This window comes from Myxine glutinosa, chromosome 2, assembly GCF_964187855.1.
Source record: "Myxine glutinosa chromosome 2, kmMyxGlut1.1, whole genome shotgun sequence".
Classification (NCBI taxonomy): Eukaryota; Metazoa; Chordata; class Myxini; order Myxiniformes; family Myxinidae; genus Myxine; species Myxine glutinosa.
This window is the reverse complement of record NC_136262.1, coordinates 115,921,802-115,942,120: the sequence shown is the minus strand read 5'-3', so window position 1 is coordinate 115,942,120 and position 20,319 is coordinate 115,921,802. Positions and strand designations below refer to the sequence as shown.

General features: G+C 51.3%; 1 protein-coding gene across 6 annotated transcripts in view; it reads right to left on the bottom strand.

The window, feature by feature from the left end:
- Positions 1-1,046: 1,046 nt before the first annotated feature.
- Positions 1,047-20,319, bottom strand: part of LOC137421372 (uncharacterized) — a 73,920-nt gene continuing 54,647 nt past the window's right edge. For 2 of the 6 annotated variants that reach the window (XM_078771479.1, XM_078771480.1), the window contains exons 4-7: positions 18,844-18,896; positions 3,900-3,993; positions 3,250-3,583; positions 1,047-1,546 (exon numbers count right to left, since the gene is read on the bottom strand). In XM_078771479.1, coding sequence (XP_078627605.1) covers positions 3,425-3,583; positions 3,900-3,993; positions 18,844-18,896 — 306 coding nt within the window. In that variant the 3' untranslated portion in view covers positions 1,047-1,546; positions 3,250-3,424. Of the gene's footprint in view, positions 1,547-3,213; positions 3,584-3,899; positions 3,994-18,843; positions 18,897-20,319 lie in introns of those variants that run through there. The other 4 variants (XM_078771478.1, XM_078771477.1, XM_078771476.1 and 1 more) reach the window with 2 other exon arrangements.

Genomic DNA, 20,319 nt, shown 5'->3' with positions numbered 1-20,319 from the left:
AGAAACATCCTCATAACATGATTCTGCTACCACCAGCATTCACAGTGGGGATGGTGTTCTTTGGGTGATGTGCTGTGGTGGGGTTGCGCCAAATGCAACATTTTGCATTTAGGCCAAAAAGTTCCATCTTGGTTTCATCAGACCACAAAAGTTTTTGCCAGATGGCGTCAGAATCTCTGGTGTTTTTTTTTTGTTTTGTTTTTGCATATCTCAGAGGACTCATGGTGGGCTTTTTTGAGTAATGGCTTCCTTTTTGCCACCCTACCATACAGGCCAGACTTGTGGAGTGCTTGGGATATTGTTGTCAAATGTACACAGTGAACAGTCTTTGCCATAAAGGCCTGTAGCTCTATCAAAGTTGCCATTGGCCTCTTGGTGACCTCTCTGATAAGTCTCTTCCTTGCTTGGTCATCCAGTTTGGAGGGACAGCCTGATATAGGCAGGGTCTTGGTGGTACATATGCCTTCCACTTCTTGCTGATTGTCTTGACTGTGCTCCAAGGGAAATATTTTTTATACCCACCCCCTGATTTGTCCCTTTCCACAACTTTATCCTGGAGGTCTTTTGAAAGCTCCTTGGTGTTCATAGTTGAGTCTGCTGTGGAATGCACTACCCAGCAGAGGAAACCTACAGGAACAGATGATTTTATGCTGAAATAATCAGAATCACCACAATTTAACACAGGTGGAGGTGAAATAACTTGGTGTGTGATTTTGAAGGTGATTGGTTGAAAAATTGCTATAAGGGACGTGGACACTTCTCCAACCAAGATAATCTAGTTTTGTATTTTTAATGAATTTTTTGTAATTTGTAGAATTTTTTTTCACTTGGAAGTTGTGGGTTACGATGTGTAAATAAAGGTGGAAAAAGTCTGATTTAATACAATTTAATTCCAGGTTATAAGGTAACAAAAGGTGAGAATTTTGAAAGGGGGGTGTAGACTTTCTTGAGGGATTGCATATCGAATGGGGATCTCTCACCGCGTTCGTTGTCAGTTACATCCCATAATCACCATCACCATGGAAACCATTAATAAACAAAGCACATGATGTGAAAATGACACTTTATTGGCAAAAGCACCTACAACAGGTTTCCATTGCACACCTCCACGGCTAGGTACGGAAGGTGAGCGACTCGCTGACCGAGCATTACGACTCGTATCTGTGACATCATAAACATGCACAATATACATACAGGTAGGTATGTAGTCTGCAGGTAGTGAGGTATATGCACCTGCGTCGATGATCTTGTATTCATTCCTCCTCGGGGTACCTGTACATCAATAGGTATGTTCGCTTTATAGACAAAGGATGTACCTCGGTGTCCAAGGTGTAACCGGGTTCCATTGTGGCGACAATGGTGTTGTGTGTAGAATGATGTCCTTTACGACCACCGCGACGTCACCGTCCACCTGGTCAATGCAAGACCCTCGGACTGAGTACTGCAATCAAAACTTCCGGTTGGGTTAGTTCTTCGTTTCCTCATTACAGAAGGCATTTGGGTAGAGATTGAGCAACTTTGTGTGGGCTGTAAATTGACTATGATACTCCATCTTGGCCTCCAGCTTTGTCAAAGCCTCCCTCCCTGCTCTCTCTCCACTTATCATTGCAACAATAAACTCCTCCCTGTCTACAGGCATCGTCCCACCTTCCCTCAAAATTGCTGCTGTTACCCCCATTCTAAAAAAACCTGGTCTAAACCCTGACACCCTAAACAACTTCAGACCCATCTCCAACCTCCCCTTTCTGTCAAAGGTTTTGGAACGCGCTGTAGCCACTCAACTCAAACATCATCTCTCTGCCAATAACCTGTATGAAACATTCCAATCCGGATTCCGCTCCAACCACAGTACTGAAACTGCTCTCCTCAAAATCACCAACGACCTTCTCCTCTCCTCTGACGCTGGCAACCTCAACATTCTTGTCCTCCTCGACCTCAGCGCTGCCTTTGACACCATCGATCACACTATCCTCCTCACCCGACTTGAAACCACCTTTAACGTTACCGGCACTGCCCTCTCTTGGATTAAATCATACCTCTCTGACAGATGCCAGTTCATCTCCATCAATAACTGCAAATCCCCCACTGCTCCCCTCCCCCAAGGTGTCCCCCAAGGTTCAGTTCTTGGCCCCCTCCTCTTCATCCTTTACCTGTCCCCCCTCGGTCACTTAATCCGCCGTCATGGTCTCCAATTCCACTGCTTCGCCGATGACATCCAGCTTTTCATCTCCACCAAGTCCGTCTCCACCGACACCCACTCTATCCTGACAAACTGCATCACTGAAATAAAATCCTGGCTTCAAATCAACTTCCTCAAGCTTAACTGTGATAAATCTGAAATAATCATCATTGGCCCAAAAACGCTCACAAAATCCACCCATAACTTTGCCCTCAACATCGACGGTATCCGAGTATCCACCTCCCCTCACATCCGGAATCTTGGCGTCATCTTTGACCAAACCCTCTCCTTCGACAAATACACTAAACAGATCACAAAGTCAGCCTTCTTTCACCTGAAAAACATTGCCCGTCTCCGCTCATCCCTCTCCTCCACGGCTGCAGAAACCCTCATCCACGCCTTCATCACCTCCCGTCTGGACTACTGCAATAGTCTCCTCTATGGTTCACCCTCAAAAATCACCAATAAACTCCAATACATTCAGAACTCCGCTGCCCGTCTACTCACCCATTCCCGGACACGTGACCACATCACCCCCGTCCTTTACAAGCTTCACTGGCTCCCCATCCCCCAGAGAATCCAGTACAAAATCCTCCTCTTGACATACAAAGCCCTCCATAACCTGGCCCCATCCTACCTGGCTGACCTCCTCTCCAGACACACTCCCACCCGCAACCTCCGCTCTGCTGGTACCAACCTCCTGACCCCCTCCATCCGGACCAAATTCAGATCCTGGGGGGACAGGGCCTTCTCCATCGCTGCTCCCACCCTCTGGAACTCACTACCTCACACCATCAGAGGCTCCTCCTCACTCACCACATTCAAAACATCACTAAAGACCCACCTGTTCAACACTGCATTCAACATTCAACCCACAGCATTTAACCCCTGACTATCTCTTCTCCTTCTCCCTCCTTTTGCTTTAAATATTTCCCTATTGATTCTTGTCTTTTTGCAATTGTTGTTTTCATGTATTGTTATGCATTATGTTTGCCACTCTGTCAAAGCGCCTTTGGGCTTCTGGAAAAGCGCTATACAAAATAAATGAATTATTATTATTATTATTATACTCCCTTTCCTACCAAGGCCTCCAAAGCCCACTAGCTTGTGAATCCGGGGAAGATCCGGGATTGGGGGACAGGGTGGGGGCCACACAAGGTCGGAGTGGGGTCGTGCAGGAGGAGCACACACCAGGGGTACGGAAGTGGCAATCATGGCTGTGATGATGATGATGATGCTGTGTACCTAAACCAGTGGTGATCTGGGGCTTGTTGATGTGACCCTCCAGGTAGTTTTTGGATTCCTCGGGATTGGCAGGGAATAACCCATTATTAAAGATGGGGGGGATTGAGGGATGTGCTGCTTCTGTAACACCAGAGACTTCCGTTCTGTCACAAGAGCGCTCTGTCATGGGGACAGGGATGGAAATTGGGAAGGGAAGAGGGTTGTCATGGCGATGAGCTGATGCTTCTCATTTCCAATCAATTAAATTCTGTTTGTGTTTCAAGAGAATGGAGTAGCGTAGGCATGGGATGGGATGGTGTGGTGTGGGGCACATATAGGGGTAGGGTGGTCAACCTCGGAAAAAAAATAGCACCGGCACACAATGGCTACCATTTGCTAAATATTTCTTTATATGTGCAGATAGAACGGCCGGCTTAATGTCTCCTTATCATGCCGGAGTCTTCATACCTCCACCTATTACTAACGAGCGATTCACCTGCAGGTTTGCTTTGAGGAAGAAGGTGGAGAAGCCGGGCGACAGCCAGCTCCAGAATGGCAGTTTTGTGTGACCTGGGCCGGGTCCCCAGTGCCTGAAAGGTCACATGTAGGGGTCAGGGGTCAATAATTATTATCTAGAAAACTGCAAATAAATTCTAAGGGATTTCTGATCTAGTGCCTTGAAGCAGGTATGGATGGCACACTTTACCCTGTTGTGGGAGTAAAGTGCTGTGAGGATTGATCTGGACATTTTATACAGGTGATCCTAAATAGCTTTATCGGTACTTACAATGTCATCATGTTAAATACCAGGCATTAGATATCGATTAGGTCTCATTGCATGTTTACAATCAGTGTGTGTATATACGGAGCCTTCAGGAAGTATTCACACCCCTAGACTTTTATCACATTTTGTTGTTTCAGCCTGAATTAAAATGGATGAAATTGAGATTTTTTTTTTGTCATTGATCTACACATAATAACCCATAATGTCAAAGTGGAATATATTTTTAGAATTTTTTCCAAAACAATTAAAAACATAGGGGCAATACTCCTGGGTGCTCACCTGGTAGAATAAACAGAATACGACAACGACTAAAGGTATTTTAAACCAATTTGAATGGTTTCTAGAAGACAGGGCAGCATGTAGAATCATACTAACATAATCATAAGACTTTAAACAAACGAAAAAACACCAATTTTGGGGGGCAACCCCTACAACCCTTTCTCCCCATCCCCCCCTCCCATCCTGTATACCTCCTCAGAACCCAATTTTTCTAATGGCTCGAAAAAACATTGGTACATCACGGGTGATTAAGGTTTTGTTTATTTTTTTTTTGTATACAAGATTGAGGCTCGTGAAAGAGCTAACATTAATCACACAAAAAGTCAAACCGACACGTAAAACACAAAAAAAGAAGGGGAGCGGTCGACAAGATGGGGAAAGAGGGGGAAGGACACAAACACAACATTTGAGAGCAGGGACATCGGGAGAAATGTGGGAGGGGGAGGACTTGGGGGGAGGTGGGAGAGGTATAAAAAATATGAACACTGCAAGGACTTCCAGGAAAGAAGTTGGAATTTCCCCCCCCAAAAAAAGTGTATCTGGGGTGAATTAGCAGGGGTAGAAAAGATCAAGGTTTTGGATGGGGGAAGATAAGAGATGGTGGTGAACAGCTGTTTTAAAGACCTGGAGGGAGGAGTGGGATTGAAGGGAGTGGGGAGTTTGTTCCAGAGGCGGGAGAAAAGAGGAATGAAAGAGTGAAGGTGAGCAGAGAGCCTAGATTTTGGCAGTTTAACCATACGAGGGTTGCAGGCAGATCTTGTGCAACCTGAAGGAATATTTGGGGGACAGAGCCCAGAGAGAGCTGGGGGAGCAAGGCCGGAGAGGAGTCGGTAGAAGACAGAAAGACCACCAACCTGCCTGCAGTGAGTGAGTGAAAGGCCCTCGGAGTTAACTTCATCGCAGGAGATTCCAATGATTCTGAAAGCTTTGGTTTCAACAGCGTGAAGCCGAGCTAGGTGTGAGGCAGGAGCACCAGCCCCAAACGTGGAACAGTATTCCATTGAGCTGCGGATGAAAGCCTTGTATGTGGTGAGGAGCTCAGGTTTGCCAAGGAAGGACTTCGCATGACGGAGGATGCCCAGTCGGCGACTGGCTTTGGAGGCCATCTTGGAAATGTGGTTTTCCCAAGAAAGATCATGGCAGATAGTGAGACCCAAAAGCTTGAGCGACAGAACTTCTTGGAGAGGATTGTTGAGAAAGTAGATGGGAGGGTTTTCCAGTCGATCTCTTCGGAGAGACATCGTAAGAGTGTGAGATTTGTCAGGATTGAAAGACATGTTCCATTTGTTTGACCAGTCTGTGATTTTGTCGAGGTCTACAGAGAGTGAGGAGGCTGCAGACTGCCGATCTGAGGGATGAGGAATGGAGCGGCAGATAGTGGAGTCATCAGCAAAGAGATAGAGAGGATTTTCCAGAGAGTCGGAGAGATCATTGATGAAGACGAGAAATAGCACAGGGCCCAGAACACTGCCTTGGGGAACTCCAGGCAGAACAGGAAGGGGAGATGAGAGAAATCCATTCAGGGCCACACGTTGCCGACGACCAGAGAGGACGTCCGCAAGCCATGAGTGGAGATTTCCATGGATACCATAGGAGGAGAGTTTGGTGAGCAGAGCGGGGTGCCAGACCGTATCGAAGGCACATGATATGTCAAGTGAGACAGCTCTGATTTCCTGTTTGGCATTGAGGACCTCCATCCATTGTTGAGACAGCAGAAGCAGCATGTCCAGAGTAGAATGACCTGGTCTGAATCCAAATTGATGATCAGAGATCAAGCCATTGGAGAAGAGCAAGGATTTGATATCCGAAGCAATGATGGATTCCATGATTTTGCTGATAATTGGAAGCAGGCTGATTGGTCTGTAGTTGCAAGGATCTGTTTTTTCACATTTTTTGTGTAAAGCGCTGAGGTAATGTTTGCTGATTTCCAAGATGCTGGCAGATGACCTTGAGCAAAAGACAGGGTGAAACAAACAGAGAGAGGGTGAGATAGAGCGGCAGAGCAGGATTTTAGGACCCGTGGGCTGATGCCGTCTGGTCCAGTTGCAGAATCAGAGTCGAGGTTTGACAAAAACTTCTCCACCTTGTCAGGTGAGAAGGACACAGAGTCCAGGAGCAGTTGGGTTCGACTGGGAAGGAAAGGTGGGAATAGACAGAGATGGGTTTGGGACACAAGATTTTGAGGCAAACACAGAGTTGAGGCATTCGGCTTTGTCACGTGCGGTGTCAACTGTGTAGCCATTTGAGGTAAGGGAGGGGATGGAGGGGGAACAAACACCAGAAACGGATTTGACCAGACGCCACCAGATTTGGAGGAAGGGGACAGGTTTGAGAGTTCAATCTTGAGTGTGGAGAGACAGTGCTTCCTGGTACTCCTGAGGGTAGACACACACTTGTTCCGAGCTTGGTGGAAGGAACTGAGATTGCCTTTAGTTGGATTTGCCTTCCAAGACGCAAAGGCAAGTTGTTTCAGGGCAACTGCCTCACCACAAGATTCAGTGTACCATGGACGGGAGGAAGGGTAAGACAACTGAAGACGAGATGGGATAAATCTGTGCATGAGAGAGAGAGCAGTTTGCTTTGGAAGAATTCCCAGGAAGAATTGATGTCAGAGGCAGTGGAGATGGGAGACCATTCCAGATGATTGATGGCTGCTTGCAGACCGTGCCAGTCAGCCTGAGTGAAATGCCAGACTCGTCGGCGCTGAGGAGACACTCTTAGAATGGCCAGAGAGATGTCCACTTTAACAAGCACATGATCAGAAGAACCGATTGGAGCAGAAGAAGAGCAGCAGACATTTGCAGGGAAGTTAGTCATAACCAAGTCCAGAAGAGAAGATACTCCATTGACTGAGATGCAGGTTGGGAAATTGACAGATTGTGTCAGTCCCAATGAGTCGCAGATGTCCTTTGCTGAGGTGCCATGGCTGGTGAGAGAGGAACCCACACCCAGCCAGCTGGCATGATGACAGTTGAAGTCGCCACATATGAGGAAGAGAGAGTTTGGATGAGTTGATAGAAGTTGGTCCATGTTGTCCAACAGCGAAATGTAAATGGAGTCATCACTGTTTGGAGGACGGTACAGACACATATGAACAAAAGGTGGGAGGGGAGAGGAAGCAGTAGCCAGAGGTACTCCTGGGGGTGGGGTGGAGAGAGGGCAGTGCAAGGAGAGTGAGGGAGAGAGTTTTTGATAAAGATAGCCACCCCACCACCAGGACGAGGCTCAGGTCTATCATACCGGAGGAGCGAGTATCCAGGAAGATATAGTAAGGAAGCAGAGACATCTTGAAGGAGGAAAGTTTCTGTTAAGCAGATCAAGTCTGGATTGTCAGAAGCAACCTGAATGGAGAGATCAATCAGGTTTGAGCGAAGGCCCCGGATGTTTGAGGTCCATACCGTTAATGAGGAGAGAGGAGGAGCATCGGGTGCAGGACAGGGGAGGGGAGGGGTAGGGTCAGATGAAGGATGAGAGGGGGAGGTAGGGAGAGCAGTTGATTGTGTGTCAGATATTACAGAAGAGTTACAAGAAAGGGAAGGATGAGGAGGACGAAAGGTTTGATGGTGATGGGATGAGGCACAGTGAGGGGTTGTTTGAGGTGGGGGGGGGGGGGGGCAGAGGAAAGTAGAAGTTTGGGGGAGGTGGAGGCATGAGATAGAAGGGAGACGAAGTGGGGAGGAGGCAGCTTTGAGAAGGAGGTGGGAGGAGCGAGAATTTGGGAGGGATGGTTGGGGGGAAGATTTGAAGGGGAGGGGTTGGGGGGGAGTTTTGAATGGGAGAGCAAGGGGGGAGTTTAGGAGGGGAAGGGCAAGGGGGGAGTTTAGGAGGGGAGGGGCAAGGGGGAGTTTTGGAGGGGAGGGGCAAGGGGGGAGATTTGGAGGGGAGGGGCAAGGGGGGAGTTTAGGAGGGGAGAGGCAAGGGGGGAGTTTAGGAGGGGAGGGGCAAGGGGGGAGATTTGGAGGGGAGGGGCAAGGGGCGAGATTTGGAGGGGAGGGGCAAGGGGGGAGTTTCGGAGGGGAGGGGAAAGGGGGCAGTTTAGGAGGGGAGGGGTGGGGCAAGGGGGGAGGTTTGGAGGGGATGGGCAAGGGGGGAGATTTGGAGGGGATGGGCAAAGGGGGAGATTTGGAGGGGAGGGGCAAGGGGGGAATTTAGGAGGGGAGGGGCAAGGGGGGAGATTTGGAGGGGAGGGGCAAGGGGGGAGATTTGGAGGGGAGGGGCAAAGGAGGAGATTTGGAGGGGAGGGGCAAGGGAGGAGATTTGGAGGGGAGGGGCAAGGGGGGAGTTTAGCAGGGGAGGGGCAAGGGGGGAGTTTAGGAGGGGAGGGGCAAGGGGGGAGATCTGGAGGGGAGGGGCAAGGGGGGAGATTTGGAGGGGGAGGGCAAGGGGGAGATTTGGAGGGGAGGGGCAAGGGGGAGATTTGGAGGGGAGGGGCAAGGGGGCGTTTAGGAGGGGAGGGGCATGGGGGGAGATTGAGTGGAGGGGGAGGGCAAGGGGTAGATTTGGAGGGGAGGGGCAAGGGGGAGATTTGGAGGGGAGGGGCAAGGGGGGCGTTTAGGAGGGGAGGGGCATGGGGGGAGATTGAGTGGAGGGGGAGGGCAAGGGGGAGATTTGGAGGGGAGGGGCAAGGGGGGCGTTTAGGAGGGGAGGGGCATGGGGGGAGATTGAGGGGAGGGGCCAGGGGGGAGATTTGGAGGGGAGGGGCCAGGGGGGAGATTTGGAGGGGAGGGGCAAGGGGGGAGATTTGGAGGGGAGGGACAAAGGGGGAGTTTAGAAAGTGGATGAATAATGAAAGATGAACATTGATAACAAATTGGGTTTGTTGTGATTTTCAAGTTAGCGATCGATTTAAGAACGATGGAGGAGGGGTGGAATGAATGAGAATTTAGAGCATGTTGTGAGAAAGAATTATAAGAGATTGAATAGTTTTTTGAAATGGAATGAGTTGAAGAGGAAATTGAAAGGAGCCTTTTAAATAGGAAGAAAAACAGCGTGTTGTAATAAACCACTGAATAAAACACTGAAGGGGAAAGTTTAAACATATATAAACAGAACCGTGAAGAACAATCTTATATTCACAAAAATACCAACGGGGAGAGGGAGCCGAGAGGGACAATCACGAGTCACTTGAACAGGGAAAAAGGTGGAAGGCAAGGGGATAATGGGGGTGGGGCGGGACAGCGCACATGGACAGAGGCACACGATGGGACAAAAGCACACGAGGAGAAAGGGAAATAATTAAAAGTTTTTTGTTTTTTTGGGGGGGGTGGGGGGTGGGGGTTACAACGTTAGACAAAGAGTAGATGTTTGGTGAAGTTTGGGGGAGAAGGGAAAATCAAAAAACCGAGCAAAAACAGCGAAGGAAGGAACAAACTTTGACGGGGGAAGCCTGAGGCTGCAAGACGGCAAACAGAATCGTTTCTGCGGCAAACAGAAACGATTAATTTATGAAAGATTAACACCGAGAAACTTCCAAGGGGCACACTATAGGTTCACACACCGAAAGATAAATACAGTTTCGACAAAATACAATTGTGAACAAAGACTTAACTTTGAAAACGTGGAGACCGTGTGGATCTTCGAAAATCCGTGACATCGTCTCCAAGATCTCGCGAGATCCGAGGTTGTGATGAAGTTTCATTGAAATTGTGTGTGTAGTTTCAGAGAAAAGAGCAAAGACCTATTTTGGGGGGCAACCCCTAGTAGACCCCACACGGCCCAATTTTTTTTTAATGCTGTGAACAAACTTCGGTACATCACGGGTGGTGAAGGTTGTGGTCAAGTTTCATCAAAATTGCGTGTGTTTAGTCTGAGAAGAAAGCAAATATCTATTTTGAGGGGTGGGGTGGAGGTCAAACCTGGACCCACTTTGACCCCCGGTAAACCCCCCGAGACCCCGATTTTTTTTTTTTATGCGGTGAACAAGCTTTAGCCACAACACAACAATTATCATTTGTGCCAAATTTGGTCGCAATCCCATCAGCGGTTTCGGAGAAGTAGTTTCAAGTGTTTATGGACTGAAGGACGGACTGACGGATGGACAACCCGCCATGGCTGATGAAATCTAGAAATATCTACTTTGCATAAGTATTCAACCCCCTGAGTAAATACTTCATAGAAGCACCTTTGGCAGAGATTCCAGCTTCGAGTCTTCTTGGGTTTGTCTGTATCACCTTTGTACATCTGGATTTGGGGAGTTTCTCCAATTCTTCTTTGCAGATTTGCTCAAGCTCTGTCAAGTTGGATGGGTTGCATCATTGAACAGCAGTCTTCAAGTCTTTCCACAGATTCTCAACGGGATTCAAGTCTGGGCTTTGGCTGGGCCTCTCAGGGACTTTCACGTTCTTGTTCTGAAGCCATTCCAGTGTTGCGTGGCTGTATACTTGGGATCATTGTTCTGTTGGAATATAAATCTTTGCCGAAGTCTAAGGTCTTTTGCACTCTGAAGCAGATTCTCGTCATGGATTTACCTGTATTTGGTTTCATTCATTTTTCCCTCTATCCTCACAAGTCTCCCAGTCTCTGCCACTGAAAAGCATCCCATAGCATGATGCTGCCACCACCATGCTTGATGGTAGGGATCGTGTTCAATGGGTGATGAGCTGTGCTTGGTTTCCACCAGATGTATCACTTTGTATTCAGGACAAAGAGTTCAATTTCCATTTCATTCATTCACAGAAACTTCGCCTCGTGCTCTCAGTCTTTCACGCACCTTTTTGCAAACGCCAGGTGTGTTGTCATGTGCCTTTTTGTCAGGAGTGACAAAATCGATTTGTTTGTAATTTGTATTTGTTTCCAGTGGCACAGCCGAGTGCTCAATGAATTGGGAATTATATTTTAAAAGCTTTTAAAAAATTGATAAATAAGATTGAACTCGGCAGAGTGCACACCTTTGCCAGGCTGAACAGTTTATGGTTTGTATCCCTCTGATAGGCCGGATCTGGATTCGGACTTGAACCCAAATCTAATCAGGTTGTTCTTGTCAGCTAATCCACTCATCCACCAAGTTTATTCATAACTCGTCCATGACGTTTTGAGATATCCTGCTACAGGGTGTCTCAAAATACATGGAACCCATGTCACTGCTAATAATTCTGCCAATATTAATGTTCTTGTTCTTTTTTTTCAGATTTGAAGAGAGGAGAACATAACAACTAATAATTATAATCAATCAAAATGCCTTGGACAAAGGAGGAAAAAATATTTTGCGTCACTACTTATTTGGAGACGAAATCATTCAAAACGGTGCAAGCAAAATTTCGCAGGAAGTTCAACTTCAACAACTATCCCCAGAAAAACCAAATTTATCGTTGGGCACACAAATTTCAAGCCACTGGATCAGTAAACAACCTCAACAAGAAGGCAGCAACACCCAGTTCTGGCAGGAAGCTGACTGCAAGATCTCCTGACAATGTGAATGCGGTGAGACATTCTGTCGGAAGGAGCCCAAAAAAGTCCATCCGAAGACGTAGCCAAGAGCTGGGTCTTTCACGTGCGTCAGTGCAAAGAATCTTGATCAAGGATCTTCAGCTGTACCCATAAAGATCCAGATCAAGCATAAACTCACACCAGCTGACATGGCAAAACGTGTTGTGATGTGCCGGTGGTTCGAGAACAAGATCGAAGAGGATCCTGACTTTCTTGATGATGTTTGGTTCAGCGACGAAGCACACTTCCTGCTCTGTGGGCATGTCAATAGCAAGAACAATGTGTTCTGGGGCACACAAGCCCCAGACGAGGTGCTTCAGAGGCCCTTGCACTCTGTGAAATGCACGGCCTGGGTGGCCATCTCAAAACATGGCATAATCGGACCGTTTTGGTTTGAAGACGCAGACGAGGAGGCAGTCACCGTCACAAAGGAGCGTTACATTGTGGTGCTCAACATGTTCTGGAGGGGACGTGGGAGACGCCGTGGCGTGAATCGAGATGTGCAATGGTTCCAACAAGATGGGGCAACTCCACATACAGCCAACATCACGATGGAGTGTCTGGACCACCGATTCCCTGATCGGCTGATCAGCAGGCGCCGCGAACCCGAGTGGTCTCCGCATTCACCCGATCTGAACCCCCCCAGATTTTTTTCTCTGGGGGTTCTTGAAGGACCACGTGTATGAGAATCGTCCTCAATCCATTTCTGAACTGAAAGTGGCCATCACCCAGAGGATTCGTGCCATCAGGAAGGAAGTGTGTCAGAGTGATTGACAACTTCGCTCGTCGGCTTCAAGTGTGTCTAAGGCGCAAAGGCGGTCATTTGGAACATGTGCTCTAATAAATGTATCCTTTGAGCAAGAGACCTCAAATCTTCAGTTTTTTAAATTGTTATCATATCAGCTTCCAGGAAATGTAATCTTTTTTGGAGTTTCTTGTCCGAGTTATCATGTTAATGGTAAATTATTATCATGGTAATGGGTTCCATCTATTTTGAGACACCCTGTATGTATAGTTTTTGGCCTTATCTCTCAATGGTGAAACATCACTTAAAAATTAAATAATTCTCATATCCGAATCCATATTCAGATCTTTACCAAAATTGAATTGATTCTTCCTTGTCCGACACCCAACCGGACGACCAAGTTTCGTCCAAATCCATCCATAACTTTTTGAGATATCCTGCTATGTATCGTTTTTGCCCCGATCTTCCAATGGTGAAAAATCACTTGGAAAATTAAATAATTCTCGTTATCAAATCCATATTTAGATCTTCACCAAAATCGAATCGATTTGTCCTTGTCAAACAACTAACCTGTCCACCAAGTTTTGTCCGAATATGTCTCTAACGTTTTGAGATATTCTGCTCAAAGACTGACAGACAGACATACAAACACAAGGGTGAAAACAACCTCTGCCCACTTTCGGTGACGGAGATAATTCATCAAGCAAAACCTTTTTTGAGTAATTTGTAATTTAAGTCTTGCGGATGTTTTATGAATGATATACATTGGTCTATCAAGTTGCCAGGGGTATAAAAGAAGTGTAAAGTACAAAAAATGCACAAACCAAACAAATCCCACCTCCTCCCTTCCGCCAGATATGACGTTCGACAGAAGATAATTTGAGAATGAATTTGTAATTTGTTCAGAATGCTGGTGATAACTTACCTACTCTTCACAAAGGGCACCGTGGGTGGGATCTTTAACTCCACTAACATAATGCTGGAATGTGGGATACCTAGTTTAACATCCATCTGAGGGATGGCACACACATTGATGTGGACACCCAGTTTAACATCCATCCGAAGGATGGCACACACATTGATCGGGATACCCAGTTTAACATCCATCCGAGGGATGGCACACACATTGATGGGGACACCCAGATTAACATCCATCCGAGGGATGTCACACACATTGATCGGGATACCCAGTTTGGCTGTCGGACCTTTTTGTTTTCAAAGTGATATTTCAACTATGAATAAGAAACCGCTGCTCGTCATGGAGGCTTCAGTCAATAAGCGCACACCCTCCACACCAGAGATTGCCATCAACACTCACACATCAACACCCAAACTATCAGGGAGGTGCACAATCATACAATCACCATTGGACGAGGAGGGAGAAAGGTGCAAGAAAGTTGCATATGAGCATTGTTGATGTATTATTTAAATATACAAGTTCATTCAAAAAGGGATGCCAATGTTGGTGTTGTGGTGCGGGAGCACACACGTTGAACAAATGTAGGCCACAACGCTTTGGTTATCATCGAGCTCTTTATTCATTGCTCACTCATCCGCACTGGAGCGCTCCGGGCGGCGCGCCCTGTGGAAATCCTGCGGCCACGCCTACCCCTCGGGCGTGGCCGCCGCCTACTTGGTGCGTGGAATGATGCCCTCACGCCAGTGAGCTTTCGTGTCCGCCACACGCGCCCCCCCCAGAATTCCCGCGCACCTGGAGGGCCAGTTTGCGGCGCAACCGGATGACCCGGCCGAAGCGCCCTCTGGCGACTGGCGGCGTCCGGGGTGCAGGGATGCCTCCGGTTGCACCCGGAATGGGTGCAGGACCGGGGGGTGGCGTGCCGGCGGGCCTGGGCAGTGCCGGGGGTCCGCCCGCAGGGGGGCGGCCCCGACGCGGGGGCCGAGCCACCGGCGGTGGGTGGTCCACGTCAAGGTGGGCCGGCTTGAGGCGATCCACCGAGACATGGTCGGGAGTGCCGCCGATGTCCAAGGTGAAATGTTTCACCCCGGTCTCCAGCACGTGGAAAGGCCCGTCGTACGGGGGCCGCAGTGGTATCCGGTGGGCGTTGTGCCGGACGAAGACGTACTCCACGGTGCGAAGCTCCGGGGCGACGTGCGTAGGCGGGTGCCCGTGGTGTGCCGTCGGCACCGGGGCGAACCTCCAGGCAGTCTCCTGCAGCGCGAAGCGCTCCTGCGCCGCGGACCATGGTGCCGTGGGGTCGGGGAGGAACTCGCCCGGCACCCGCAGCGGCTGTCCGAAGACCAACTCTGCCGCGGATGCACGCAGGTCGTCCTTGGGCGCCGTCCGGAGGCCCAGCAGGACCCATGGGAGCCTATCGACCCAGCCGCCGTCGCGGAGGGTGGCCCGGAGCGCGGCCTTCAACGAGCGGTGGAACCGCTCGCACAGGCCGTTGGCCTGGGGGTGGTAGGCCGTGGTTCGGTGCAGCTGGACCCCGAGCCCCCGCGCGACCGCCCCCCAGACCTCCGAGGTGACTGGGGGCCGCGGTCGGACGAGATGTCCGAGGGGGCGCCGAACCGGGTGACCCAGGTGGCGATGAACGCCTGCGCGATGTCCGCCGCCGTCGTCGCCGCCAAAGGCACGGCCTCCGGCCACCGGGTGGTGCGGTCCACCATGGTGAGGACGTGGGTGAAGCCCCACGAGGGGGGCAGAGGTCCCACCAGGTCCACGTGCACGTGGTCGAACCTACGTGCTGGCACCGTAAACGGGGCCAATGGGGCCTGGGTGTGCCGGTGCACCTTCGCACGCTGGCACGCGAGGCACGACGGCCTTCCGGAGGCCATGCCAGACAAACTTGTCGGCGACCAACCACTGGGAGGCCTTCGTGCCCGGGTGGGACAGGCCGTGGATGGCGTCAAAAACCTGGCGCTGCCAGCCCGCGGGCACGATGGGGCGAGGCCGCCCGAGGGAGACGTCGCACAAGAGGGCCGCGCCGTCGAACGGCTCGGTGACGCGGAGGCCCGTGACAGCGGTCCGCAAGGCCTGGACGCCGGGGTCGGCGGCCTGGTCTGCCGCCATCCGTGCATAGTCGATGCCAAAGTGGACTGCGTGGGCGACGGACCGGGAAAGGCAATCCGCCACCGGGTTGTCCTTCCCCACGACGTGCCGGATGTCCGTCGTGTACTCGGACACGGCCGAGAGGTGACGCTGCTGCCGGGCCGACCACGGCTCGGCGACCTTGCCCATCGCGAAAACCAGTGGCTTGTGGTCGACGAAGGCCGTGAACGCACGGCCCTCGAGCAGATGGCGGAAGTGCCTGACCGCCAGGTGAAGCCCGAGCAACTCGCGGTCGAAGGTACTATAGCGGCGTTCGGGCGGGCGAAGCTGCCGGCTGAAGAACGCCAACGGTTGCCAGGCACCACGCACCCATTGCTCGTGCACCGCGCCCACCGCGTAGTCCGAGGCGTCGGTGGTGAGGGCGATCGGTGCATCTGGCGCGCGAGCATGGTGGCGTTAGCCAAGGCGAGCTTCACGCCCGCGAACGCCGCGTCCATCTGCTCGGTCCAGGTAACGTCATCTCTGCCCGGCTTGCCCCGGAGGGCCTCGTGCAAGGGGCGCAGGAGCTGGGCGATGCGGGGCAGGAACCGATGGTAAAAGTTTACCATGCCCAGGAACTCCTGGAGCCCCTTGATCGTGTGGGGGCGCGGAAACCCCTTCACCGCCTCCACCTTGGCCGGTAGGGGGACGGCCCCGTGCCTGGTGACGCGGTGCCCCAAAAAGTCGATGTCGGCGACGCCGAACCGGCACTTGGCGGGGTTCACGATGAGGCCATGCTGGCCCAGACGTTCGAAGAGCGTGCGGAGATGGTGTAGGTGCTCTTTGCGGGATGCGCTGGCGACGAGGATGTCGTCCAGGTACACGTAGACGAAATCCAAGTCACGCAAGACGCTGTCCATTAGGCGCTGGAACGCCTGAGCTGCATTCTTCAAACCGAAGGGCATCCGAATAAATTCGAAAAGGCCGAATGGCATGATGACCGCCGTCTTCGGGATGTCCTCCGGCCTGACGGGGACCTGATGGTAGCCGCGTATGAGGTCCACCTTCGAAAAGAAGGACATGCCCGCCAACCGGACGGAGAAGTCCTGGATGTGGGGGACGGGGTAGCGGTCGGGGGTGGTGGCGTCATTGAGGTGCCGGTAGTCCCCGCATGGTCGCCATCCCCCGCCGGGCTTTGGCACGATGCGAAGCGGCGACGCCCAAGCACTCTCGGAGCGCCGCACGATGCCGAGCCGCTCCAGCGTAGCGAACGCCGCTTTAGCTACGGCGAGCTTCGTCGGCTCGAGGCGGCGTGCCCAGGCGTAGACCGGTGGCCCGGCGGTGGGGATGTGGTGTTCCACCCCGTGCTTGACGGCCCCCGCCGAGAAGGTGGACCGCGTGAGGGCCGGGAAACCCGCGAGGAGGCGGGTGAATTCGTTCGCTGCCGGAAGCGTACAGATGAACCTGGCCGGAACCGAACCGCTCAGCAAGCCGCTCGGCGAGCCGCTCTAGGAGCTGCTCAACGAGGCGGGCAGCGCGCAAGCGAGCGAGCTGAACGTCTCAGCCTGGACAAGCCTTCTGTGCTTGACGTCCACCAGTAGACCATTGGTACACAGGAAGTCCGCCCGGAGCAGTGCCATAGGCACGTCGGCAGTGACGAACGACCATCGGAAAACCTGCCCTCTGAACCGCAGAGAAAGGCAGCGTTTTCCATACGTGCGAATGTACGTACCGTTTGCAGCAAGCAGCGCGGGGCCCCGACCCGCGGACTGCTTGTCGGACGTACCGGCGGGAACGACACTCACCTGCGCTCCCGTGTCGCACAGGTAACGGCGCCCGGATAAGGTGTCCGTGATGAACAACAGGCTGCCAGTATGGCCGACGCTCATGGCAGGAAGCGAGCGCTGGCCTGGTCGTTTCCCGACCTGCCAAAAGTACAAGGCGGGCGACAGGACCTGGCCTTGTGGCCGAACCTGGCATGGAAATGGCACCAGGTCTGGCCCGGTGGTGGTCGCCGCACCGGTTGCGACGACGGTGGTGGGCGGGGCATGGCGGCGGCCATGCATGGATCCGCCAAACCTACGCCGCGCTCGGAAGGAACCTAACGCCATGCCACGCGGCGATCCGCCAAACCTACACCGTATTCGGGAGGATCCGAACGCCATGCCACGCGGCGATCTGCCAAACCTACGCCGTGATCGGAAGGATCCGAACCACCCGCGCCGTGCGCGGCGCCGGGACCCACGACGGCCGTGCTATATGCCGGCCGCGCGTCGTGGGCTGCGAAGTACTTGTCCGCCTCCCTGGCCAGGGCCCGCGGTTCCGTAATGGTCGACCCGGCCGACGTGAGCCGCACCTGTACAGGCAGCGCGCGGAGGAAGAGAGCACGGAACAGGAAATCCGCGCGGCCGTCGCCGAGCAGGGCTAGCATGTAATCCATGCGGGCGGACGGGTGTGTGTCGCCGAGGGCGGGAAGGTCCAAAAGACGGTCGGCGCGGTCGGCCTCTGGGAGGCCAAACGTATCGAGGAGCAGCTGCTTGAGCGCCGCGTACTTGCCCTCGTCCGGCGGGTGCCGGAGGAAGGACACAACGCGCGCGGCCGTGCCGGAGCCAAGGGCAGCGACCACGTAGACGTACCTCGTGTCGTCCGCCGTGACGCCCCGGAGCTGGAATTGGGCCTCGGCTTGAAGAAACCAGGTGTCGGCCTGCGCTTCCCAGAACTCCGACAGCTTTATCACGTCGAGGTCACCAATGTGGTGCGGGAGCACACATGTTGAACAAAGGTAGGCCACAACGCTTTGGTTATCATCGAGCTCTTTATTCATTGCTCACTCATCCGCACTGGAGCGCTCCGGGCTGCGCGCCCGGTGTATATCCCGCGGCCACGCCTACCCCTCGGGCGTGGCCGCCGCCCACTTGGTGCGTGGAATGATGCCCTCACGCCAGTGAGCTTTCGTGTCCGCCACAGTGTGATGTGGTGAAAGATCTGTATTTAGTATACTAGTACCGACTGCAAAGCCGCAATGAGCCGGCGAAGCCAAAACCTCTTGCCACTATTTTACCCATCACCATGGCATCAGTAGGTTAGGTGGTTGGTAGTAGGTAGGTAGGTAGTTGGTAGTAGGTAGGTAGGTAGGTAGTTGGTAGTAGGTAGGTAGGTAGTTGGTAGTAGGTAGGTAGGTAGTTGGTAGTAAGCAGGTGTCGTAGGTACCGTACCTGGTAAGACTTGGTAAAAGAGAAGAGCAGACAGTCCTTCCCAATGGCAATACCTGCATACAATAAATGTCACAAGAAGCTTAAGGAAGTAACTATACGATGTGCTAGCTTAAGGCCTATTTTTAACTGGGCTTAACATACGTTTTCACAGTAAGTGTGTAGTCTTCTAACTTCAGTCGCTGTCAGGCGCCAGGGCTGGTTCTCTGACTCTCCGGGCACGGCGGCTTCGTCCACCAGAAGAAGTTAGCTTGCAGTGATTAATTCGTTGAATTCCGTCTCAACTTCGGATATTTCCGGCCGTGAAAAACTATCCGTATTTCTAAATTAAATATGTAAACCGCTTATACCGTATTTCTGGCCGTGAAAAAGTATCCCATACGGCTGCGGGATTTCTAAAAAATAATTATTCGTCAATGTTAGAATATTTGACGCCGTTTTCACCGTCCGAAACGCGTAATAAGCTTTAAAAAAATATTTTTCCAAATGCTCGAATCTCATTGGTTCTGGTGTTTGATGACGATTTTCGTTGAAGATAACGAGGTTGGTCTTAACGTATTTGAATTACTAATGAGAGGTTTCATTAGATTGTGAATCAAAGAACGACGGGTGAAACAAACTCCTATTGAACTTTTTCGCAATTGTTTTATGCAAACTTCCGCATCCGGTCGATGGCGCCCACCATTGAGCGCTTTCATCTTAGAAATATTTTTGCAAATGCTCGACTCTCATTGGGTCCGGTGTTTGGTGACGCGTTTTGTTGAAGATAACCAGGCCCGTGCGGGCCGATGTTGGTCTTAAATTATTTTATTAATACATCGGAGGTGCATAAGATTGTGAATCAAATGACGACGGGTGAAAGAAACTCCTAATGAACGTTTTCAATTTGTTATGCATACTTCCGCCTCCGCAAGATGGCTGCGCCCACTGCGCTTCAGATTCTCGAGCCAAGGCATAATCAGGTTCTCAACATAATACGTACTCGTTTATTGACAACACCGGCTTCGCCGGCTATAAATTTTACGTACTCGTTTATTGACAACACCGGCTTCGCCGGCTATAAATTTGTTATGCATACTTCCGCCTCCGCAAGATGGCTGCGCCCACTGCGCTTCGGATTCTCGAGCCAAGGCATAATCAGGTTTTCAACATAATACGTACTCGTTTATTGACAACACCGGCTTTGCCGGCTATAATAGGCTCATGATGTCCGTTTGTCTGTCTGTCTGTCTGTCTGTCTGACCCTGAAAACGGAAACGCTCCTTGGGGGGGAAAAATATTAGGTAAAAGTTCTTCAAATTAATCCAAACCTATGGGGAAATTACAAAACAAATTTCCATCTGAAAGTCAGTTGTACTAAGGCGGTGTATAAGCAACAAAACACTGCCTCAATCGCTCCCATGAATTTTTCTTTCCTGTGAATAAATATATAACTAAAGCGCGGCGTTACGCGCGCTGCTTGTGAGCAAGGAGGAAGCG